General features: G+C 43.3%; 1 protein-coding gene across 1 annotated transcript in view; it reads right to left on the bottom strand.

Annotated features, from left to right (window-relative positions):
- The window catches only part of LOC118395557 (teneurin-3-like), a 797,463-nt gene that overhangs the window by 104,432 nt on the left and 666,972 nt on the right, over nucleotides 1–26,059 (bottom strand). Inside the window, 6 exon segments of the mRNA XM_052464676.1 lie at nucleotides 4,970–5,155; nucleotides 8,924–9,124; nucleotides 11,176–11,370; nucleotides 14,946–15,047; nucleotides 17,130–17,340; nucleotides 18,087–18,301. Of these exon segments, the coding sequence (XP_052320636.1) occupies nucleotides 4,970–5,155; nucleotides 8,924–9,124; nucleotides 11,176–11,370; nucleotides 14,946–15,047; nucleotides 17,130–17,340; nucleotides 18,087–18,301 (1,110 nt within the window).

Genomic DNA, 26,059 nt, shown 5'->3' on the forward strand with positions numbered 1-26,059 from the left:
CAGTCTTTACACTGACCTGGAGGCAAACAGACATCTGGGGAGACACAGAACCAGACACACAGACAGATTGCAGCTGGTTGGAGTGTGCGTGTGTGTGTGTGTGTGTGTGTGTGTGTGTGTGTGTGTGTGGGGAGGGAGAGTTTGTGTTTTTGAGTGTTTGAAGGAGAGAGAGTGTGTGTGTGTGTGTGTGTGTGTGTGTGTGTGTGTGTGTGTGTGTGTGTGTGTGTGTGTGTGTGTGTGTGTGTGTGTGTGTGTGTGTGTGCATGGATGTGTGTACAGAATGTGTGTCTGTGTGTGTGAAGGCACGTGTGGTGGTGCTGGGTGAGATATTGCTGGCTCTGCAGTGCTATTCTGGGCAATGGAGAGATGTGAGGGAGGGATGACTGACCACCAGTCCAGCCCCAGGAGAGGAAGGGCAGAGGGGGAGAACAGGGAGCCTGGGATGGGGTTCTGGAGCTGGAGTGCTGGAGAAACCTTGGGGCAGTAAGTCTGCAGTTCCCTGGTTCTCAACTAATACACTCAGTCTCTGCCTGTTCACCAGCTGCACTTCTCAGAACAGACACACACCCACACGCAACAATGTTTTAACAATATTCCATACAGTACTTTAAAATCAGTCTCCGTCTTTAATGGCACCCTATTCCCTACACAGGGCACTACTTTTGACCAGGGCCTATAGGAGCGATTTGGGACACGTCTTCAGTGTGACTAAAGGAGACAACCTTACTGATGAGGTATTCAGAAGCCATAATAATAATAATAATACTAATAATAATAATAATAATAAGAAGAAGAAGCAGAAGGAGTAGCAGCAGAAGAAGAAGCAGCAGCAGAAGAAGAAGCAGAAGAGGAAGAAGCAGAAGAAGCAGAAGAAGAAGCAGAAGAATAAGAAGCAGAAGAAGAAGCAGAAGAAGAAGAAGAAGAAGCAGAAGAAAAAGCAGAAGAAAAAGCAGAAGAAGAAGAAGAAGCAGAAGAAGAAAGGAAGAAGAAGCAGAAGAAGAAGCAGAAGAAGAAGCAGAAGAAGAAGAAGAAGAAGAAGAAGCAGAAGAAGAAGCAGAAGAAGAAGCAGAAGAAGAAGCAGAAGAAGAAGAAGAAGAAAAGCAGAAGAAGAAGCAGAAGAAGCAGAAGAAGAAGAAGAAGAAGAAGAAGAAGAAGAAGAAGAAGCAGAAGAAGAAGAAGAAGAAGAAGAAGAAGAAGCAGAAGAAGAAGGAGAAGAAGCAGAAGAAGAAGAAGAAGCAGAAGAAGCAGAAGAAAAAGCAGAATAAGAAGCAGAAGAAGAGGCAGAATAACCTGTGGCTTTCTTAACAAAACCTAATATCTGCAGAAGGAACAAGGAGCATTGTGCAAGTCCATAAGAATGTACTTTTACTATCCTCTGCAGAAGAGTATTTTGGAACACTGATAAAAAAAGATCATATGAGATATTGGTTATTGGACATGATTGTTATACAAACACATAGATGATTCAGTCTGTTTACTGTAACTCAAATCGTCAAGGGAAGACATTGTTATCCGTTTGTTGCTGCAAAATCCTTAGCAAACTCTTACATAAACTTGACATCATTTATTTCCAAGGTAACACGAATGATTTCAGCCCATTGTAGTTGTTTGCTTTTAAACAGAGACATCTATTCATTTGCTGCATTTTGAAAGCGGGAACATTAGAGTAGAATAAAGGACACTAATTTTACCACTATCAATCACATACACAACACAGTGACAATTTACTCAACCTATCATCACTGTGTTTTGTATGGAAAAGCTATAAGCAGAGTAGTATTGAGCAGTGGACTACTTCTTTAAAGCCACTCAAAATGGAGATGCATCAAGCCACCTTGTGTCAGACAATGACAGAGAGAGAAAGAGATAGAGTGGAGCCTGAAATTATTGACACCCTTGATAAATATGGGAAATAATGACTGTATGAAATAAATCAGTCAAATAGTGAGCTATATTGTATGCAAAACAAACTGGGAGATTATTTTATACTAATACAATTGCTCAGAGAAAAATATTTTGTTTAACAAGTAATATTTTTTTCTCAAAAAGGTAGAGGTCAAAAATATTGACACCCCCAGCACGCAATGATGACATCACGCTTGTGACTCTACAAACTTGTTGGATGCATTTGCAGTTAGTTTTGGTTGTGTTTCAGATTATTTTGTGCCCAATAGAAATGAATCGTAAATAATATATTGTGTCATTTTGGAGTCACTTTTATTGTAAATAAGAATAGAACATATTTCTAAACACTTCTAAATCAATGTGGAATATATCATGAGACATGCAATCGTGAATAACGATGAGTGAGAAAGTTCCAGAAGATCAAAAGATCACACCCTCAAGACATGCAAACCTCTCACTGTTACCAATCCCGGGAGGTTAGCATGTCTTGGGGGTATGAACTTTGACCCTCTGTAACTTTCTCACCCAATCATTATTCATGATTGCGTGTCTCGGAGGAGAGAAGAAGACGACTTAATAACTACTGTGTTCTTCTCCTCTCTCCTTCAGCATTTGCTATGGGGGAAGGGAGGGGGATGCCTGTAGCAGAAAACGAATGAAGGAGCTAAACGTCACTGCCTCCTAACTCTCAATGAGTCTCAATGCTGTACTGTAGTTCCACTGAATATAATAGACTGTCTAACTGGTGTTCTATCGAGACAGCTAGAGGGTATAGTAACACAAACAAGTGGTGACTCAGATCCAAAATGACACTATACACTCTTTGTTTGAATGTGTGTATAGGCGATTGGATAAGAACATATGGTATGTGGGGGTGGTTGTACTGTTAATGTGTACAAGGCAATGCGGTGAGACCGCCCGGGGTCAGAGCGGGGTCGAACAAACACACAGAAGTCTTAGCTGGGTGATTGACTGCAGTGGGATCTCTGTCCCACACTAATGTTCTCCTGTTCTATCCGGTTGATGTCTTCTGCTAACTTCTAATCCCAACACAAACACCCCTTTATCTCCAGCAGACACAAATGAAGGCATGGTGGCCCTCACCACCTCTGGCACGCTACTCTGAAACAGGAGAGAACATCTCAAGGACAGAGAGGTGGAACTTTAAGTCTACCGTTCGTTATGTGCAGAGTGTTACCACGGGGGCATCCGAAATGGCACACGATTCCCTATACAGTGCACTACTTTTGACCAAAAGTAGTGCACTATATAGGGAATAGTGTGCCATTTCGGACAGAGCCCAACACTCTTCCTAACTGACTCACGTCCCAGCCAACCCCTGCAGGGTTTCAGTTTCAGACTAGGACTCCTTGTGGATGACTTCAAGGAGCATCTGCCTTTGTATTTTGGTGTTTGAAGGCTAAGAAAAAGTGTCTGAAGACTAATAATGAGCCAAAATGTGTTATTTTCAGGGGAATTAGGCAGCGGTTGGTGCTCCCTCCATAGCCAGAGATCATCAGACACACATTATTGACACAAAAGAAATGAACTCCGTGATGATGAGTAGAGTGAGTCAGTGTGTGTGCGCTCACGTTTTTATGTGTGTGTGCAGAGACTGTCACGAAACCTGAAAACACACAGCTGGGGGACACCATACATAAAGACTGTCACCATGCCTGTCACCATGCCTGTCACCATGCTTCCCAGTCAAAACAGTTTGCCCATATATTATGACAAAATCATGACTTTTTGTTTTGGTGTTCGGCAGGGTGTTTTTCCCGGCTGTTTGCGCACACAACATTTTTGCTTGAGAGGCAAGTCGAAGTTCAGTAGCCGAAGTCTACGCCCCTTCGTCGGTGATTGGTCAACAGTACAACTCCTAGTAGGAGTGAGAACTATGGATGGGATTCTTCAATGAAATGTTTGTTGTCAAAGTTTTAATGCAAATTTGTTCACTTGAGAAATAATGCACCAAACGTCTTAGATGTAAAATTGTGTGACTTATACCTCCTCTGCAAAACTGTCTAAATGTATTACAGATTTCTTGATGAATCTGACATTAATTAGGAGTATTTTGAGGAAGTCTTACTGGGTATGTTGTTGCTACGGCATCTGAAGATGGACAAACATTAATATTGCTGAGTTCTGCTCGGAGCAAATCCAACCTAGTATGCGGGCACCTTAACGCTAACTCGACCGCTAAATGAGTGGGGGACACCAACTCTAACTCGGGCTAATTCATCTGATTATTTGTTTGAATAATGAACCAGATCAAAAATAAATACGGCCAGAGATCGAGGCAGAACAGAACACGAGTTCTGTGTGTGTGAGGAGAGAACATGCATTCTGCTCCGCAATCGACTTCATATCAGGGAATCAGCCGACAAAATAAGATTGGCTTGATAACAATTAAGGCCGTTTAGTGATGTAGGGGTTGAGAGGGAAACAATTAACCAAACATGATTTCTCAGTTCTCTTTAGGGCTCGTATCTCTGCATTGAATAGAGGAGGCGTTGGCCTGTTTCAATGTTTGTTTCACACCCGGCTTAAAAGCTAAACAGCAACACGCCAGGCATTTACAACGCTGCTCTGTACCCTCTTGTTAAGATCGGGAGCTTGGAACAGGACACACACAATCTATCTTCTCCACACTGCCTTAACTACAGTAAATGTCAGTGTTTTGATGGAGGTTAAAGATCAGCAGTGCCCCATGGGGACTCCGCAGGCCTTCTTCACACAGGTCACGTGAGTGACTACAAAGAGCAGGCTGCAGAGTGGGAGGGAGTTGGCCAGGCCCTTGTAAAGAGAGGAAAGAGGAGACTGGGATCAGATGCTACTTCAGCTGGCTGTTCAAAGCCATATAGTCCTCCGTGGTGTGAGAGCTGGGGGAATCATGGATGGACAGACAGCTCCAGAGGTAGAGGAGTGTGTGTGATTGGTGTGTGTGAGAGAGAGAAAACGTGTGTGTTTCTTTGTAACAATGTCTTTAATTGTCGACCCATATGATGTATTCATGTGTATGTGTATGTCCACTGTAGGCGTGTGTATTCTTCAGTAGACCTACCGATGTTGCAGTGCTCTCCGGTCCAGCCCTGGTTGCACTCACACTTGCCCTCCTTGCAGACTCCGTTCTTAGTGCACATGGGGTGGCAGGCCTTCTGGTCACAGACTGTACCCGTCCAGCCATCCTCGCAACGACAGCTGCCCCCGAAACACACGCCATGGGAGCCGCAGTCCACCACACACACCTCTGTACACACACACACACACACACACACACACACACACACACACACACACACACACACACACACACACACACACACACACACACACACACACACACACAAAGGAGGAAATGTTAGTGTCAGTGTGTAATGATGTGTAATCGCTAGCTAGTTATCTGGGTGTGCTAGTAGCAAAGTGACGTCACCCGCTTTGAGACCTAGAAGTGGTTGTTGAAACACATTCATTCATAACAAGCAAAACAGACATAAGGTTTCATCTATCTCTCTGTCAACTGTAGCCAGGCAGGGTCTCCGTTAGCACAATGCTTCCACTATTGTGTTTTGGGCTGGTCAGCTGGTGGGGTCGGGGTCGGGTGGATATGGTTGTCAGCCTGGTATTTCTCAAATAACACCTTGCTACCCTGACACGTCTGTCCCCCGTGGCTGACACGGTGTAGCATGAAGAATCTGGGAGGTTTTGAAGGTTCCTGGGTGGGGCACGGTGGTGGGTCTGAGGTGTTGGTGTTCGTGATATGGGGTGTGTGTGTGTGTGTGTGTGTGTGTGTGTGTGTGTGTGTGTGTGTGTGTGTGTGTGTGTGTGTGTGTGTGTGTGTGTGTGTGTGTGTGTGTGTGTGTGCGCGTGCGAGTGGGGGTGGAGGGAGGGCAGTGTGGGCAGAAGTGTGATCATTGACTATGGACAGTTCAGGCTATGAGAGTAGACATATTGACCTTTACCCCAGACAGGGTAAGAATAGGATAAGGGTAGAGGATGGGTAGACACTGTTTGCCAGCCATCCAGCCAGACACAAGGATTCCAACTGTGCATGAACCAGAATGACACCCAAATCAATCAACCACAGGTAAATCAATCGTGCTGTAGTGGGGTCCATAGATGGACGCCTGCAAACAATCTGGACTTGTTTGTTACAGACTCCCGACTGACGGAATGTTGTCAGTTGAGATGAAACTGTTTTTGTCTGTGTTCTGTTCTTCAGAGTTTAGACCATTTGAACCAGGAGTGTGCATTCAAGTTCCTCCAATCACTTTTAGCTCTGAGCCTTTTAAGTCGCTCTGGATAAGAGCGTCTGCTAAATGACTTAAATGTAAATGTAAATGTGATGCAGTTACATGAAGGCGACAGGAACACCTTTATTGACACGACCTTTAAATATAAACTGAGGGGAGCGGTGTTTGAATGAATTGTTGTTTGCACAAAATATAAGAGAGACACTCAACATCACATTTTTGTCATTTAGTAGACGCTCTTATACAGGACGACTTACAGAAGTGAGTGCACCCATTTTCATACTGGTCCCCCGGGGGAATCGAACCCACAACCCTGGCGTTGCAAGCGCCATGCTCTCCCAATTGAACCACAGTCTCAATTTTTTGTCTTGTGTCTGTCTTGGCAGGTCTGTACGTACAGACAGACAGTCAGAGTTGCAGGCAGCAGATGTCTGGCAGGGTGAAGACTATACTCAGACAGACCCACCCTGGCTAACTACTGTATACTACCGCTTACTGAAATACTGTCCTGTAGAAACACAACCCAGTAGAACGGATGAGACCTGTGTCAGCGAGTTCAGAACAGGACCGTTCACTGTATTAATACTGGAAGAAAATCCTCCTACAATGTTGACTACCTACAGTGCTATAGCACAGGTATAGGAGTAACAGCAAATAAAATGTTGCCACTTCTTGGACTCTTTGCCATCAGGGACAAATAATCAACCGTAGGACCATTGCTATCAGACAGTGGCTAAGAGAAGCAATTCCGATTGAAGTCAGTGTCTAGATAGAAGACATTGATTGAGCGGAGTTCTCTTAGACTAGTTATCAGTCAGTGGCTGGAAGATCGAGCTGTTAATCTCTGAGTCATTCCAGGTAAGTAAGACCACAAGACCAACAGACCCCCGACCGCTCAGTCTTTCTCGGTCTCTAAAGTTCCATCAGCCCCCTGGAGGGGCTTCGCTCAGTGTGGGCATCCGCAGCCTGTGGCGAGCTGCCATTACCGCTGTGTGTGAGTGTGTGTGAGAGAGTGTGTTGTGTGTCAGGAAGTGGCGCTGTTCGTCACTGTCATCGCCTTGTCACCGGGGCGGTGTGTGCGTGTGTGTGTGTGTGCGAGACGTGGCGGGCGCTGTGTGAAGCTGGGAGGAGGGAGGGAGGGAGAGAGCGGGCTGGAGGGGTGACCAGACTGAGGCTCTGGTCACATCTGTCTGAAGGTCACCGTGGTCCAGACCAAACTGTCTCAGACAAAACAATAATAAAGACAGAAGAGGACATATGTTTCTGCTTAACACCCATGCTTCTCCTCTCTCCTATTCCTCTGTTTTTACTTTATTCCATGTCTAAGTCATTATCTCACTCTTTCTCTCTCCAGGGCGATTCCACGCCCGGACAGCACCAAAAATATTTAGGTTATCTCAAATGTTTTCAGGCAATTCTCACACAGAAATTTCATTGGAGAGGAAGGATGTTTGACATGCTTTTAACATTGTTATTCCATAATTTTTTTTATCACTCTGCCCACTCTGAAAAATGATATACTTGTAGAGTATATTGTTCCAAACAATCCATCTTGAAATGAACAAGATATAAAAGGGTACTTTTGAGATATAAATATTTATATTTTTGATATTTACCATATCAGAATCTTCATAATGACACCAAGTGATAGAAATGTCAAACAATCAATATTTTCGGGCTGTCCTGGTGCGGAATCGCCCTCCATTCGCTCTCTCTTTCTCTCAGTCTCTCTCTTTCTCTCCATCCCTCCCTCTCTGTTTTCTAGTAATTATCAGTACTGCCTTATTTAATTGAAACTCAGTATAATTAACAAACCCACGGCCTTTGCTCTCCCTCCAGCCTTCCTTCTCTTTGCTGGCTGAGCCAGTGTGTTAGAGCCAGATAAACACAGCTTTCTCTCAAATGAAAAATGGATCAGATCGATGTGCTCTCTCTTCTCTAAGCCCAGTTAATATAAAAATCACACTGTGGCCTTCATAACAGCATTAGTCCACAAAGCAGCAGTGAAAAGAGAGAGATAAAGAATGAAAGCGAGAGAGTGATACAGTGAAAGGATATAGCTGGGAAGGCCATGGCACAACTGTGAGAGAAGCTATACTAGATATCCATCTCCACGTAGTGAATGAGTAGTGGCTAACAAATGTCGTACTCCTGAGTTAACGAGAGGCTAGCATGCTAATGTTCTAACAATGTACCAAATGTAATACTGCTAAGTTAATGAGAGGTTAACATGCTAATGTTCTAACAATGTACCAAATGTAATACTGTTGAGTTAATAAGGCTAGCATGCTAATGTGCTAACAACGTACCAAATGTAATACTGCTAAGTTAATGGTAATGTTCTAACAATGTTCTAACAATGTTCTAACAATGTACCAAATGTAATACTGCAAAGTTAATGAGAGGCTAGCATGCTAATGTTCTAACAATGTACCAAATGTACCAAATGTAATACTGCTAAGTTAACAAGAGGCAAGCATGCTAAGGTGCTAAAAAGGTACCAAATGTAGTACGGCTGAGTTAATGAGAGGCTAACATGCTAATGTGCTAACAACGTACCAAATGTAGTACTGTTGAGATAATAAGGCTAGCATGCTAATGTGCTTACAACGTACCAAATGTAATACGGCTGAGTTAATTTGAGGCTAGCATGCTAATGTGCTAACAACATACCAAAAATGTAGTACTTCTGCGTGAAGGCTTGCATGCTAACAACTAACAACCTTTACCAACATTCAAACAACGTGCTGACACCAACAACGTACCGACGGAGCAGTCGGGGCTGGTCCAGTTGGTGTCGCAGGTGCAAGTGCCGCTTTCGCTCTGGTAGGTGCCGTGGCCGGAGCACTGGTCGGGGCACATGGTCTTGAGGATCTCACAGTTGGTGCCACCCCAGCCCGGGCTACAGTGGCACTCCCCGTGGATACACACACCATGGACTGAACAGCCAGGGTCCAGGCAGTCCACTGGAGGGAGGAGGGGAAGGAGAGAGAGGTTGATTTGTCACAATTTCCAACCAACTGCTGTCACTTTGGATTGTTGCATAGAGCAAATATAAACATACAGTACACAAACACTCACTGTGGAAATGTGGAATTGTGTTTGTGTCGGTGTGTGTGTATACTATCTCTGTGTTTGTGAGTGTCTACAGCTCAGCGTTCAACACCATAGTGCCCACAAAGCTCATCACTAAACTAAGGACCCTGGGACTAAACACCTCACTCCGCAAATGGATCCTGGACTTCCTGACGGGCCGCCCCCAGGTGGTAAGAGTAAACAACAACACATCTGCCACGCCGATACTCAACACTAAGGCCCCTCAGGGGTGCATGATTAGTCCCCTCCTGTACTCCCTGTTCATCCACGACTGCGTGGCCAAGCACTCCTACATCATCATTAAGTTTGCTGATGACACAACAGTGGTAGGCCTGATCGCCGAGAACGATGACACAACCTATAGGGAGGAGGTCAGAGACCTGGCAGTGTGGTGCCAGGACAACAACCTCTCATTCAATGTGAGCAAGACAAAGGGCTGATCGTGGACTATAGGAAAAGGAGGGCTGAGCAGGCCCCCATTAACATCGACGGGACTGAAGTGGAGCGGGTCGAGAGTTTCAAGTTCCTCGGTGTCCACATCACCAACATCCTATCAAGGTCCAAGCACACCAAGGCAGTTGTGAAGAGGACACGACAACACTTTTTCCCCCTCAGGAGACTGAAAAGATTTGGCATGGGTCCCCAGATCCTCACCTGTTGTATAATGCGCATGTGCCAAATACAATTTGACTTGTCTGTTGATGCCCAGCAAGTTGCCTGGAGCTGATGCACCCCCCTTAAAAGATTTAGATGCACTATTGTAAAGTGGCTGTTCCACTGGATGTCATAAGGTGAATGCACCAATTTGTAAGTCGCTCTGGATAAGAGCGTCTGCTAAATTACTTAAATGTAAATGTAAATGTAAATGATGCTTGTTGAGCTGCAGTTACTTCCCTCTGCTGTCTCAGTGATGATGGGTCTTAATCTGTCCATTGACTACTGACTGGGTCACAGACCTCACAATAACATTCACTGCAAACTAATTGCATTAGCGTCGGATTGTGGTGCGTGTCAGTTGGAGGAGGTTGGCAGAAATCCATTTTATTGAGCAGTGAAGATGAGATTTTGTCCCATAGGGAAGTGCAATAATTGGATCTAATGTACAGACAGAGCTTGCCTTCTGGTGGGTTGTGTTGTAGTCTAGCGTAGCAGGTACATGCAAGGATAATTTAGCTAATCTAATATTCTCCATTCTGTGTGTGTGTGTGTGTGTGGTGCATGTGTGTGTGCGTGCGTGAGAGCGAGTCAGTGAGTGTGTGTGTGTGTCTCAAGCCACGCATCAATGGGGACAGCGATGTAATTCCTTTCTCTGTGAAGTAGAGAGTAGTAATTGTTTCTGTGATACTGAACTATTGGCTGGCGGTAAAGATTATGAGGGTGAATGCTGAGCAATCACACACTGACTGGCTGACAAGGAAGGAAGAGGATGTGTCTGAACATACATAAACACACACCGATGAGAGGGGGAAAAGGGCAGGGCAGATCAAAAGATCCCTCTAACAGGAAAAACAATGAGAATCTATGATCTCATGCTAATGGCTTAATACATCTGGCTAAGATGATCTAGCCTATCATGTGCCCTGCCCTGTCTAAGCATCACGGCTCTACAGAATGACAGCAGCCGATACTTCTGATCTGGCCTATCTACGCTTGGCGGTGCTACACAGTGACAGCAGCCAATACTTCTGAAATCCTTCCTTTTTCCCATCTCCCAATCACTGTTGATGTGTATGATATATTCTGTACGTATGATACAATACTTTATTGTCCATCTATGGGCTTCCATCCTATTTCTACACTCGATGCAGATAGGCTAGATTAGTGTAAAGCACTTTGTGACAACTGTTGATACAAATACAACTTAGTTGATTGATTGGTTGGTTGGATGATTGATTGATCGATGGATGGACTGATCTCTTACCTTCTTCACAGTTGTCTCCCTTGTATCTGGTGTTGCAGGCACAGACGCCCATGATGCAGATGCCGTGTCCCCCACAGTGGATGTCTATACACTGGTTGCTGGGCACGTCACACTCGGTCCCCTTCCAGCCACTGAAGCACAGGCAGCGACCTCTGGAGTACTGTCCGTTACCACTGCACAGCACGGGGCACGAAGCTGCAATGGGACACAGAGGGACAAATGGATGTAAGCGTATACAGCGTGTGTATGTGCATAAATACACACACAGGCATGATACAGTGAGCACATTCACACATGCATGACAACATCGTCTCATGAGATAGATGTTCCATATAAACGTTTTTGTCACCAGGTTAATAGAGATATATACAGGGTGTCACCAGGTTAATAGAGATATATACAGGGTGTCACCAGGTTAATAGAGATATATACAGGGTGTCACCAGGTTAATAGAGATATATACAGGGTGTCACCAGGTTAATAGAGATATATACAGGGTGTCACCAGGTTAAGGGAGATATATACAGGGTGTCACCAGGTTAATAGAGATATATACAGGGTGTCACCAGGTTAATAGAGATATATACAGGGTGTCACCAGGTTAATAGAGATATATACAGGGTGTCACCAGGTTAATAGAGATATATACAGGGTGTCACCAGGTTAATAGAGATATATACAGGGTGTCACCAGGTTAATAGAGATATATACAGGGTGTCACCAGGTTAATAGAGATATATACAGGGTGTCACCAGGTTAATAGAGATATATACAGGGTGTCACCAGGTTAATAGAGATATATACAGGGTGTCACCAGGTTAATAGAGATATATACAGGGTGTCACCAGGTTAATAGAGATATATACAGGGTGTCACCAGGTTAATAGAGATATATACAGGGTGTCACCAGGTTAATAGAGATATATACAGGGTGTCACCAGGTTAATAGAGATATATACAGGGTGTCACCAGGTTAATAGAGATATATACAGGGTGTCACCAGGTTAATAGAGATATATACAGGGTGTCACCAGGTTAATAGAGATATATACAGGGTGTCACCAGGTTAATAGAGATATATACAGGGTGTCACCAGGTTAAGGGAGATATATACAGGGTGTCACCAGGTTAATAGAGATATATACAGGGTGTCACCAGGTTAATAGAGATATATACAGGGTGTCACCAGGTTAATAGAGATATATACAGGGTGTCACCAGGTTAAGGGAGATATATACAGGGTGTCACCAGGTTAATAGAGATATATACAGGGTGTCACCAGGTTAATAGAGATATATACAGGGTGTCACCAGGTTAATAGAGATATATACAGGGTGTCACCAGGTTAATAGAGATATATACAGGGTGTCACCAGGTTAATAGAGATATATACAGGGTGTCACCAGGTTAATAGAGATATATACAGGGTGTCACCAGGTTAATAGAGATATATACAGGGTGTCACCAGGTTAAGGGAGATATATACAGGGTGTCACCAGGTTAATAGAGATATATACAGGGTGTCACCAGGTTAATAGAGATATATACAGGGTGTCACCAGGTTAATAGAGATATATACAGGGTGTCACCAGGTTAATAGAGATATATACAGGGTGTCACCAGGTTAAGGGAGATATATACAGGATGTCACCAGGTTAAGAGAGATATATACAGGGTGTCACCAGGTTAATAGAGATATATACAGGGTGTCACCAGGTTAATAGAGATATATACAGGGTGTCACCAGGTTAATAGAGATATATACAGGGTGTCACCAGGTTAATAGAGATATATACAGGGTGTCACCAGGTTAATAGAGATATATACAGGGTGTCACCAGGTTAATAGAGATATATACAGGGTGTCCACCAGGTTAAGGTTAGAGATATATACAGGGTGTCACCAGGTTAATAGAGATATATACAGGGTGTCACCAGGTTAATAGAGATATATACAGGGTGTCACCAGGTTAATAGAGATATATACAGGGTGTCACCAGGTTAATAGAGATATATACAGGGTGTCACCAGGTTAATAGAGATATATACAGGGTGCCACCAGGTTAATAGAGATATATACAGGGTGGCACCAGGTTAATAGAGATATATACAGGGTGTCACCAGGTTAATAGAGATATATACAGGGTGCCACCAGGTTAATAGAGATATATACAGGGTGTCACCAGGTTAATAGAGATATATACAGGGTGTCACCAGGTTAATAGAGATATATACAGGGTGTCACCAGGTTAATAGAGATATATACAGGGTGTCACCAGGTTAAGGAGATATATACAGGGTGTCACCAGGTTAATAGAGATATATACAGGGTGTCACCAGGTTAATAGAGATATATACAGGGTGTCACCAGGTTAATAGAGATATATACAGGGTGTCACCAGGTTAATAGAGATATATACAGGGTGTCACCAGGTTAAGGGAGATATATACAGGATGTCACCAGGTTAAGGGAGATATATACAGGGTGTCACCAGGTTAATAGAGATATATACAGGGTGTCACCAGGTTAATAGAGATATATACAGGGTGTCACCAGGTTAATATATACAGAGACCAGGTTAAGGAGATATATACAGGGTGTCACCAGGTTAATAGAGATATATACAGGGTGTCACCAGGTTAATAGAGATATATACAGGGTGTCACCAGGTTAATAGAGATATATACAGGGTGTCACCAGGTTAATAGAGATATATACAGGGTGTCACCAGGTTAATAGAGATATATACAGGGTGTCACCAGGTTAATAGAGATATATACAGGGTGTCACCAGGTTAATAGAGATATATACAGGGTGTCACCAGGTTAATAGAGATATATACAGGGTGTCACCAGGTTAATAGAGATATATACAGGGTGTCACCAGGTTAATAGAGATATATACAGGGTGTCACCAGGTTAATAGAGATATATACAGGGTGTCACCAGGTTAATAGAGATATATACAGGGTGCCACCAGGTTAATAGAGATATATACAGGGTGTCACCAGGTTAATAGAGATATATACAGGGTGTCACCAGGTTAATAGAGATATATACAGGGTGCCACCAGGTTAATAGAGATATATACAGGGTGTCACCAGGTTAATAGAGATATATACAGGGTGTCACCAGGTTAATAGAGATATATACAGGGTGTCACCAGGTTAAGGGAGATATATACAGGGTGTCACCAGGTTAAGGGAGATATATACAGGGTGTCACCAGGTTAAGAGAGAGTTATATAGTGAGACAGAAAGGGACACAGAAGTCACTTCAGCGGCTCTTCAGTATCATTCGGAGGGAATATAAGCAGAGTGCTGATGAATAGTGATGGATGGAGGGACATTATACTTTCTAATGACTTTTGAGACCCTTTTGTCTTTATTTGAGCTTCAGTCAAGCACAGTGTTGTATAATGATGAAAGGGGAGATGGAGAGAGCCTCCTTGATGGAGGTAGTAGTAGGCAGAGACACAGAGGTACTGACTGACTAAATCAATGTGTGTGTGAGTGAGTGAGTGAGTGAGTGAGTGAGTGAGTGAGTGAGTGAGTGAGTGAGTGAGTGAGTGAGTGAGTGAGTGAGTGAGTGAGTGAGAGAGAGAGAGAGAGAGAGAGAGAGAGAGAATAGTGTGTGTGCGTCTGTGTGCCTGAATCAATGCCTCCAAGGCTTCTGTTATGTACGCGCCGGGGCAACAATCTACAGCCAATTACGGGAGGAGATAGTGGGTTTACTCCTCTCAAACGGCGTGTGTGTATGTGTGCGTCTTACCTCTTGAGCAATCAGGCCCAAGGAACCCTGGGAAGCAATGACACGTTCCAGACAGACAGTCACCGTTGCCATGGCAATTGTGGGGACACTCCATAACGGTCTCTGAAGAGAGAGAGAGAGAGAGAGAGAGAGAGAGAGAGAGAGAGAGAGAGAGAGAGGAGAGTGTTAGTGAGTGTTTGTGTGAGTTAGAGATATGCATACAGCCACAGAAAGAAGAAGACAGAGAGTAGCGACATTGACAATAGGAACGACGCCCATATCCTGAAATAGAAGACTGATAATTAGCCAGGCAGACCAAAGTACCACACACGTACGCACACACACCCTCTCCCTGACTCTATGCTCTAATCACCACCACCCCCATATGCCTGATTGAGACTAACTGGGTCTCTTTGCTTGCCGTAGCCCACCAATCAACACCTTGCTACCACCAATCATCCAGCTCACACTCACATCACTCCTCTGTAGCTACAAGAAGGACAGAATATTACCAGCCTTCTACCATCTCTCTCCTTCTATCTCTCTCCAAATCTCTTTCTATCCCTCTCTCCTCCACAGTATCAGGCCAATATTACCAGCCTTCTACCATCTCTCTCCTTCTATCTCTCTCTAAATCTTTTTCTATCCCTCTCTCCTCCACATTATCAGGCCAATATTACCAGCCTTCTACCATCTCTCTCCTTCTATCTCTCTCTAAATCTTTTTCTATCCCTCTCTCCTCCACATTATCAGGCCAATATTACCAGCCTTCTACCATCTCTCTCCTTCTATCTCTCTCTAAATCTTTTTCTATCCCTCTCTCCTCCACATTATCAGGCCAATATTACCAGCCTTCTACCATCTCTTCCTGTCTCTCTCTCTATCACACTCTTCCCCCAATCATTCTGTCTTCTTCACCATCGGGCCAAAATGACCATGCTTTTCAGCCCTCCCTCCTCCTCCCTGTCTCTCTCTCTTTTGGGTACATGAACCAGGTTAGGAGAGGGAATTAAGGTATTGAAATGATTTCTCGGAAGTTGTACCAGGCATGTCATAGCGTGGTTGGGTAAATATCAAGCCAACACGCTAGATCCATGTACTGCCAAACAGGACTTCTCAATATAGCTAAAGGTTGAGAGATGGTGTGTGTGTGTGTGTGTGTGTGTGTGTGTGTGTGTGTGTGTGTGTGTGTGTGTGTGTGTGTGTGTGTGTGTGTGTGTGTGTGTGTGTGTGTGTGTGTGTGTGTGTGTGTGTGTGTGTGTGTGTGTGTGTGTGTGTGTGTGTGTGTGTGTGTGTGTGTGTGTGTGTGTAATCTGTTGATGCTGTGCTGTGGGATTATTTAAGGTTCTCTTTAAAGAGGTAGAGTTTCAGACGTTTCCAAATCAACAGAGAGATGTGGAAATGCTATACACAAGATATTAAGTCAGGTCAAACGTTTCCCACAACGCCTACACAACCCTCCCACAACCTTTCACCATCTCTGGTGCATATTGCAGGGGCATGTCCAACCTTTATAGCGTTTGTACAATGGATGGACAAACAATTCATTTTTATATCCATTATAACAGAGATGGCGAGAGAGTGTTTTGATTAAGGCAGTCAACCTTCTACCCTGTTCTTTGGAAGGTGGAAAGAGAGGGAGGGAGGAATGGAGATAGAGAGAGAGGGAGGTAGGGAGGGAGGGAGGGAGGGAGGGAGGGAGGGAGGGAGGGAGGGAGGGAGGGAGGGAGGGAGGGAGGGAGGGAGGGAGGGAGGGAGGGAGAAAGAGAAAGAGAAAGAGAAAGAGAGAGAGAGGACGAAAGAGAGAGGGAGAGAGAAAGAGAGAGAGCGAGAAAATTAGAGATCAAGAGCGAGAGAGAGAGAGAGAAAGAAAGAGGGAGAGAGGGAGAGATAATGAGAGAGATAGATAGAGGGAGAGAGAGAGAGAGACAGGGAGAAATAGATAGAGAGAATGAGGGAGAGATAGAGACAGGGAGAAATAGATAGAGAGAGAGAAAGAAAGAGGGAGAGAGAGAGAGAGAGGGAGAGATAGAGAGAGAGAAAGAGGGAGGAAGAGAGATAGGGAGAAATAGATAGAGAGAATGAGGGAGAGAGAACAGGACACTAAGGAGCGTGTGCTGTGCTTTGATGTAGGGCCTCAACTCTCCAGCCTGAGAGGCCACACATTACGCAGAGCTGACGCACGCTGGAGACACACACACTGACCTATGACGATGGTGTTGTAGGAGACCTGTTCTGAGTTCTTCCCGTCGTTGTAGAAGGCCATGTGCCAGATGCCAGAGTCCAGGTACTGGATGAAGCCCGCTTCGTGCACGCTCACCGAGCGCGCCCGCCTTGACACGCCCTCCACCTCCACCAGCCCGCGCTTCTCCTTGGTGATCAGGCGACTGCCATCCAGCAGCTCCACAAAGTCATACTGGACAACACACACACACACACACACACAATATGAGACTCCATTTCATCTGTTTCTAGTCCTTCAACACTAACGCTTGAACTAACGTTTGGGCTCGGATGACTTGGAACATTTTTCCTTTAATTTCTGGCCATAAATGTTTTATATCTCACAGTGGCCATAAACATTGATTCTATTAACATTTTCCCCATCTCTGCTAATGAGTCCTTTGTGGAAAGAATGCTTTTCTCCCCAAAAAGAGAAAAATAGTCATTCCTGACACGGACACACACACCATCCACAGAGACCAAACCTGAAAAATTAGCACTTCTTAATTCCCTGTCTGTTCCTCAGCCTTCATCCAACATGTCTGTCAATATCCCCTCATTATGTCTTCTCCAACGTCTTAAAGAAACATATTGATTACCACACAGAGCAAATAATGCCACGGCGCCTGCTAACGCTCTCGCTCCACTCTAGGGTATCGACGCGCAGTTGTGAAGAACTTTGTTGCCAATTACCTCTATTAGGCTTTAGCCGCTTCATTTGGATTGTGTGTGTGTGTGTGTGCTTCATTTAGAGGCTGCATGGAGTGTCTCTGCCGTGCCCTTGAGGAATACGTCTGCCATTGTTAAAGATGATACATTGGCCCTGTTTGAAAACTTAACTAGCCTTCAAATCCTTGATGCCTCCCATGCTTGATTCCTCAATGTGTTGCCTCCCTCTCAAAGCTCATTGGAGGGGAGGGACATTGGATCCCTTCCTACCTGTGTATGCGAGGGGGGCAGGCCCTTCCTGCCGTAGACCCCCACCAACGCATCCCTCTGCACTGAGATGTTGAACTTGAGGAACTGGGGCTGGTCAATGTAGAGCTGGGAGCGCCAGAAGATCCCTGGTGGGACTTCCTGAACAGCCCTGCGCCCCACGTCCACCTCCCCCGTGTCTATGGTGTTGTTCTCCTGGAGGAACACCCCTAGTTTACCTAGATAGATGGAGAGAGTGGGGGAGGGGAGGGGAGGGAGAAGAGAAAGGGAGAGGGGAGAAAAGAGGGATTAAATTAGCATGCTGAATGACAGAAATATGGTTCCAGTTTAGGACAACATGATGAAGTAGTATGCACTTGTAATGATGAAAGTGAATGGAGGAAGGCATCATCACTATGCATTTGAATCCAGCTGTTTAGATTGTTAGCGGAAGCCTGCATTCAGCCATCAGATTAAGATGGTAATCCTCATAAAAACCATGCATAATAACTGTTTCCTGAGGCTGCTAGAGTAATGCTGTAATGAGGCACTAGGCTGTTACAGTAATGTTGTAATGAGGCACTAGGCTGCTAGAGTAATGCTGTAATGAGGCACTAGGCTGCTAGAGTAATGCTGTAATGAGGCACTAGGCTGCTAGAGTAATGCTGTAATGAGGCACTAGGCTGCTAGAGTAATGTTGTAATGAGGCACTAGGCTGCTAGAGTAATGCTGTAATGAGGCACTAGGCTGTTACAGTAATGTTGTAATGACGCACTAGACTGCAACAGTAATGTTGTAATGAGGCACTAGGCTGCTAGAGTAATGCTGTAATGAGGCACTAGGCTGCTAGAGTAATGTTGTAATGAGGCACTAGGCTGCTAGAGTAATGCTGTAATGAGGCACTAGGCTGCTAGAGTAATGTTGTAATGAGGCACTAGGCTGCTAGAGTAATGTTGTAATGAGGCACTAGGCTGCTAGAGTAATGCTGTAATGAGGCACTAGGCTGTTACAGTAATGTTGTAATGAGGCACTAGACTGCAACAGTAATGTTGTAATGAGGCACTAGGCTGCTAGAGTAATGTTGTAATGAGGCACTAGGCTGCTAGAGTAATGTTGTAATGAGGCACTAGGCTGCTACAGTAATGTTGTAATGAGGCACTAGACTGCAACAGTAATGTTGTAATGAGGCACTAGGCTGCTACAGTAATGTTGTAATGAGGCACTAGGCTGTTAGAGTAATGTTGTAATGAGGCACTAGGCTGCTAAAGTAATGTTGTAATGAGGCACTAGACTGCAACAGTAATGTTGTAATGAGGCACTAGGCTGCTACAGTAATGTTGTAATGAGGCACTAGACTGCAACAGTAATGTTGTAATGAGGCACTAGGCTGTTAGAGTAATGTTGTAATGAGGCACTAGGCTGCTAAAGTAATGTTGTAATGAGGCACTAGACTGCAACAGTAATGTTGTAATGAGGCACTAGGCTGCTACAGTAATGTTGTAATGAGGCACTAGGCTGTTAGAGTAATGTTGTAATGAGGCACTAGGCTGCTAAAGTAATGTTGTAATGAGGCACTAGGCTGCTAAAGTAATGTTGTAATGAGGCACTAGGCTGCTAGAGTAATGTTGTAATGAGGCACTAGGCTGCTAGAGTAATGTTGTAATGAGGCACTAGGCTGCTACAGTAATGTTGTAATGAGGCACTAGGCTGCTACAGTAATGTTGTAATGAGGCACTAGGCTGCTAGAGTAATATTGTAATGAGGCACTAGGCTGCTAGAGTAATATTGTAATGAGGCACTAGGCTGCTACAGTAATGTTGTAATGAGGCACTAGGCTGCTACAGTAATGTTGTAATGAGGCACTAGACTACAACAGTAATGTTGTAATGAGGCACTAGGCTGTTAGAGTAATGTTGTAATGAGGCACGAGACTGCAACAGTAATGTTGTAATGAGGCACTAGGCTGCTAGAGTAATGTTGTAATGAGGCACTAGGCTGCTAGAGTAATGTTGTAATGAGGCACTAGGCTGCTAGAGTAATGCAGAACAGTAGCCTGGTCTAAGGTCTGATTGTACTGTGTTATGGTCGTTGTAATGAGGCAGTAGACAGAACAGTAGCCTGGTCTAAGGTCTGTTTGTACTGTGTTATGGTCGTTGTAATGAGGCAGTAGACAGAACAGTAGCCTGGTCTAAGGTCTGTTTGTACTGTGTTATGGTCGTTGTAATGAGGCAGTAGACAGAACAGTAGCCTGGTCTAAGGTCTGATTGTACTGTGTTATGGTCGTTGTAATGAGGCAGTAGACAGAACAGTAGCCTGGTCTAAGGTCTGATTGTACTGTGTTAAGGTCGTTGTAATGTAGCTACTGTAACACACAACACCTGCTAATGTTACAACCACAGAAATATAAGTCAATGGTAAATGTTTTAGTTATTTTATTTCTATAGTCCAGACACCCCATTATAGTCTTTGTCCCCACCACATTAACGAACCCCGACTCACGGTCACACACTTTACCAGTCATTTCCAGTAATATTATATCTTATCCCATAAGGATCCGAAAGGATTATTATTTTGGGAAATACAACTCATCTAGACATAACCCATCACCATACACACAACACTCCTACAAAAACATTAGCATGAATTGGACACATTATCATCCACACAGTAACACAGTGTGTGTGTTTGTTTGTGAGAGAGAGCTATAGGCTACCTCCGAAGGGAATCATGGCGGTCACGGGGGAATCGACTGGTCTGCTACGGTTACTAATGGACAGCAGCTGTTGTTAATAATCCATTAATTATTGCAGAAGTGGTTCAGGGGACCTGTGGTGTATGTGTGAGTGGTTCAGGGGACCTGTGGTGTATGTGTGAGTGGTTCAAGGGACCTGTGAGATTCATAACGCCAGAGAGAGAGCGAATGTGTGATGCAGTACATGCTTACAAAGGGCCATTTCCACTGTCCGAAGAAGCAATTAGACACAAAATGCTGCTTGCTAGTGAAACACTGGTCTCTCTCTCTGTCGCTATCTTTCCCCTTCCTCTCTTGCGCTCTCTCTCTCTCTCTCTCTCTCTCTCTCTGTGAGCTAGGGTAAAAAAAGGACCTCATACGGTAAAACTTTAAATTAAATGGCAAAGTTCTACGGTATGTATGAGATGCTGCTGCCCTCAAGCAGTAAAGATGAGATGTGTTTGAATAGTAACACAATCAATATCATGCTGTGTATTGAACTGTCCAGTCCACCCTTACATGAGAAAAAGATGAGCATCTATTTATCATCACACTAAGCCCCACAAACACACACGGACAACCACTTGAAAAACATGATTCACTTAAGTCTTTAGAAAAACAAACTATCCGTCAACATAACATTTTCTTGTGTGCAACAGTAGATGCATATTCAATCAACCACTTCGGGGAAAAACTGCTTTCTTAGAGCAGCTCGCTCTCTCTCTGTTATAATGCACTATGGCTCAACAGTGTGGCCAATGTACTGAGTGTTGTCGGGAGTCAGATTACTGCTAGTAATCAAACAGTAATCTGTATTAACGGCTCTTAATTGTTGGAACATCACTGATAGAACTAGACTAACAGAGAAGTAGAGAAAGCCTCTCTTGATCATGTGGTTGATCAGGGTTATGTGGTGCATCATCAAGGACAAGGATGAACAAGGAGAAAGAGTCACTGGGTGTTTGTGTGTGTGTGTGTGTGTGTGTGCGTGCGTGCGTACAGTATGTGGGTGTGTCTGGTTGGCCCTATGCCATTACTACTGTGTGATAATAATGCAGCAGCTTCAGCTCAGGCTAGACACCACCAGCTCTGACAGCTATATGTAACGGATGTGAAACGGCTAGCTTAGTTAGCGGTGTGCGCTAAATAGCGTTTCAATCGGTTACGTCACTTGCTCTGAGACCTTTAAGTAGTAGTTCCCCTTGCTCTGCAAGGGCCGCGGCTTTTGTGGAGCGATGGGCAACGATGCTTCGTGGGTGACTGTTGTTGATATGTGCAGAAGGTCCCTGGTTCGCGCCCGGGTATGGGCGAGGGGACGGCGTAAAGTTATTCTGTTACATATACATACACTGATCAGTTCACATACACAGATCAGCTGAACTACACAGATCAGATTACATACACAGATCAGATTACATACACAGATCAGATTGAACATGATGTCATGGTGGAAGACAAGAGCTGTGTTCGAATACTCATACTAACCGCACTATTTGTGACGTAATTGAGTAAATAGTATGCTTATTGGTCATAGTATGGATATAGTTAGTATGCTGAAAGTTCCCAGATTTCGTACTAAATTCGCCAAAATACGAAGTATACACGCATAGGACACGATTTCCGTACTTTGGGGCCTATAATGCAATGCAAATGGGAATGGCTTCACATGGTTTTCAGATTTTAAGATAATAGACGAGAGCGGATACAAATTCATGGTTTTAACTAATTATGACAAATGTTAATAAAATGTTGAGCAATGTAATAAAGTAATGACTTTTCAAATAAGTTACCTTCCACGTTATGTTGGCTGACAATTTGTTAGCTACGCTGTATTTACGAACCACACAGCATATCATTACAGCAGTATGTACCAGTGTTTTAGCTAGCTACCTAGCGTTAGTTGGCTACTTATACATCAAACTTGCCAGTATATTAACTATAGGCTGTCTAACTACCCAACGTCTATTGACTTGATTATTCCCATCATTCTTAGCTCAGCTAAATGGTATAGTATAGTCGGTGTGCGTTCTCAATGGACATTCGGGTGCTTTCGTAAATTCGCTCTGACTATTGTCTTGAGTTTACCAGAGTATAGAATGACGAATTTACGAGCGCTCAACACCCATTGAATATGCCCGATGTCAGTTAACATCGGCAAAAAAGCGTAAACAGTCACCAATGCTCTGGATAACATGAAAACTGCCTAACCAGCTCTGCTAGGGCGAGTAAAATGGTCAAAGTGGTCTCATTTGTGTCTGGAAGTAGCTAGCAAGCTATCCAACGTTAGCTTGGGTGCTTGACAGCCGTTGTAAGGTCAGAATGCTCAAATCAACCCGACTCCTCAGCCCAAGTGTCCAGTGCGCGCACCGAGAGCCAAACGCTCTGAATTTACAAACGGACAATCTGACAACACTCTGAATTTACAAACGGACAATCTGACAACGCTCTGAATTTACAAACGGACAATCTGACAACGCTCTGAATTTACAAACGGACAATCTGACAACGCTCTGAATTTACAAACGGACAATCTGACAACGCTCTGAATTTACAAACGGACAATCTGACAACACTCTGAATTTACAAACGGACAATCTGACAACGCTCTGAATTTACAAACGGACAATCTGACAACACTCTGAATTTACAAACGGACAATCTGACAACGCTCTGAATTTACGAGTGCACCCTGGCACTCCACATTTAATTTAAGAACACACCCAAAGTCGTAAAATGTCTAACTAGTCATTTGTTACGCAAACTAGCTAGCAAGAGGTTGCATAGCAACAGCATCAACTTCGAATTGCCAGTACACTCAACTGAAAGCATAATGTTCCTTTACAGTATACAGTACTAAAGTGAACTAATAGTATATAGTATGTTGTATATACTCATTAAGTATGTAGTATACAGTATGTTAGTATGGGTATTCGAACACAGCTAAGGTCTTCCTAAAATGATAAGGCAAACCATACATTATTCACAGTTCTATAAATGTGTGTGTGTGTGTGTGTGTGTGTGTGTGTGTGTGTGTATCATGAATGTATAAGATTGTGTGAATGTAATACGAGTATTTCGTTCTAGTTCTGAAATTTTAGCTACAGTCTTCTAGCTGTACTACACTGTCTTCTAGATTTAATACACTGTCTTCTAGATTTAATACACTGTCTTATAGCTTTACTACACTGTCTTCTAGCTGAACTACACTGTCTTCTAGATTTAATACACTGTCTTCTAGATTTAATACACTTTCTTATAGCTTTACTACACTGTCTTCTAGCTTTAATACACTTTCTAGATTTAATACACTGTCTTCTAGCTTTAATACACTGTCTTCTAGATTTAATACACTCTCTTCTAGATTTAATTCACTGTCTTCTAGCTGTACTACACTGTCTTCTAGCTGTACTACACTGTCTTCTAGATTTAATACACTGTCTTCTAGCTGTATTACACTGGTTTCTAGATTTAATACACTGTCTTCTAGCTTTACTACACTGTCTTCTAGCTTTAATGCACTGTTGTCTAGCTTTTATAAACTGTCTTCTAGCTTTAATACACTGTCTTCTAGATTTAATACACTCTCTTCTAGATTTAATTCACTGTCTTCTAGCTTTACTACACTGTCTTCTAGCTGAACTACACTGTCTTCTAGATTTAATACACTGTCTTCTAGATTTAATACACTTTCTTATAGCTTTACTACACTGTCTTCTAGCTTTAATACACTTTCTAGATTTAATACACTGTCTTCTAGCTTTACTACACTGTCTTCTAGCTTTAATGCACTGTTGTCTAGCTTTTATACACTGTCTTCTAGCTTTAATACACTGTCTTCTAGATTTAATACACTCTCTTCTAGATTTAATTCACTGTCTTCTAGCTGTACTACACTGTCTTCTAGCTGTACTACACTGTCTTCTAGATTTAATACACTGTCTTCTAGCTGTATTACACTGGTTTCTAGATTTAATACACTGTCTTCTAGCTTTACTACACTGTCTTCTAGCTTTAATGCACTGTTGTCTAGCTTTTATACACTGTCTTCTAGCTTTAATACACTGTCTTCTAGATTTAATACACTCTCTTCTAGATTTAATTCACTGTCTTCTAGCTGTACTACACTGTCTTCTAGCTGTACTACACTGTCTTCTAGATTTAATACACTGTCTTCTAGATTTAATACACTGTCTTATAGATTTAATACACTGTCTTATAGCTTTACTACACTGTCTTCTAGCTTTACTACACTGTCTTCTAGCTGAACTACACTGTCTTCTAGATTTAATACACTGTCTTCTAGATTTAATACACTTTCTTATAGCTTTACTACACTGTCTTCTAGCTTTAATACACTTTCTAGATTTAATACACTGTCTTCTAGCTTTACTACACTGTCTTCTAGCTTTAATGCACTGTTGTCTAGCTTTTATACACTGTCTTCTAGCTTTAATACACTGTCTTCTAGATTTAATACACTTTCTTATAGCTTTACTACACTGTCTTCTAGCTTTAATACACTTTCTAGATTTAATACACTGTCTTCTAGCTTTACTACACTGTCTTCTAGCTTTAATGCACTGTTGTCTAGCTTTTATACACTGTCTTCTAGCTTTAATACACTGTCTTCTAGATTTAATACACTCTCTTCTAGATTTAATTCACTGTCTTCTAGCTGTACTACACTGTCTTCTAGCTGTACTACACTGTCTTCTAGATTTAATACACTGTCTTCTAGCTGTACTACACTGTCTTCTAGCTGTACTACACTGTCTTCTAGATTTAATACACTGTCTTCTAGCTGTACTACACTGTCTTCTAGATTTAATACACTGTCTTCTAGCTGTACTACACTGTCTTCTAGCTGTATTACACTGTCTTCTAGATTTTATACACTGTCTTCTAGCTGTACTACACTGTCTTCTAGCTTTAATACACTGTCTTCTACACTTTGCTGTTTCACTCCACCTGGACCTGTCAACAAAGCCCTTTCCTCTCGCCCAGTGCACCTCAATCCAACACTTCCAATCATCGGTGAGAGTGAGTGAGTGAGTGAGTGAGTGAGTGCACGAAGGCGATTGCTCTCCTACTCTTCCTCCCCCTGGGTAGACTCTCTTATAGAGAGAGTGCTTTTAGGTTACCTGCCAATCACAGAGGTGAACAACAACATGCAGTCCAAAGATAGGTACTGGACACGTACGCACGCACAAGCACACGCACACACACACACACAAGATGCGTGGGTTGACTCATAACCTGCAGTCCC

The sequence above is a fragment of the Oncorhynchus keta genome, chromosome 16 (genome assembly GCF_023373465.1).
Source record: "Oncorhynchus keta strain PuntledgeMale-10-30-2019 chromosome 16, Oket_V2, whole genome shotgun sequence".
NCBI classification, from domain to species: Eukaryota; Metazoa; Chordata; class Actinopteri; order Salmoniformes; family Salmonidae; genus Oncorhynchus; species Oncorhynchus keta.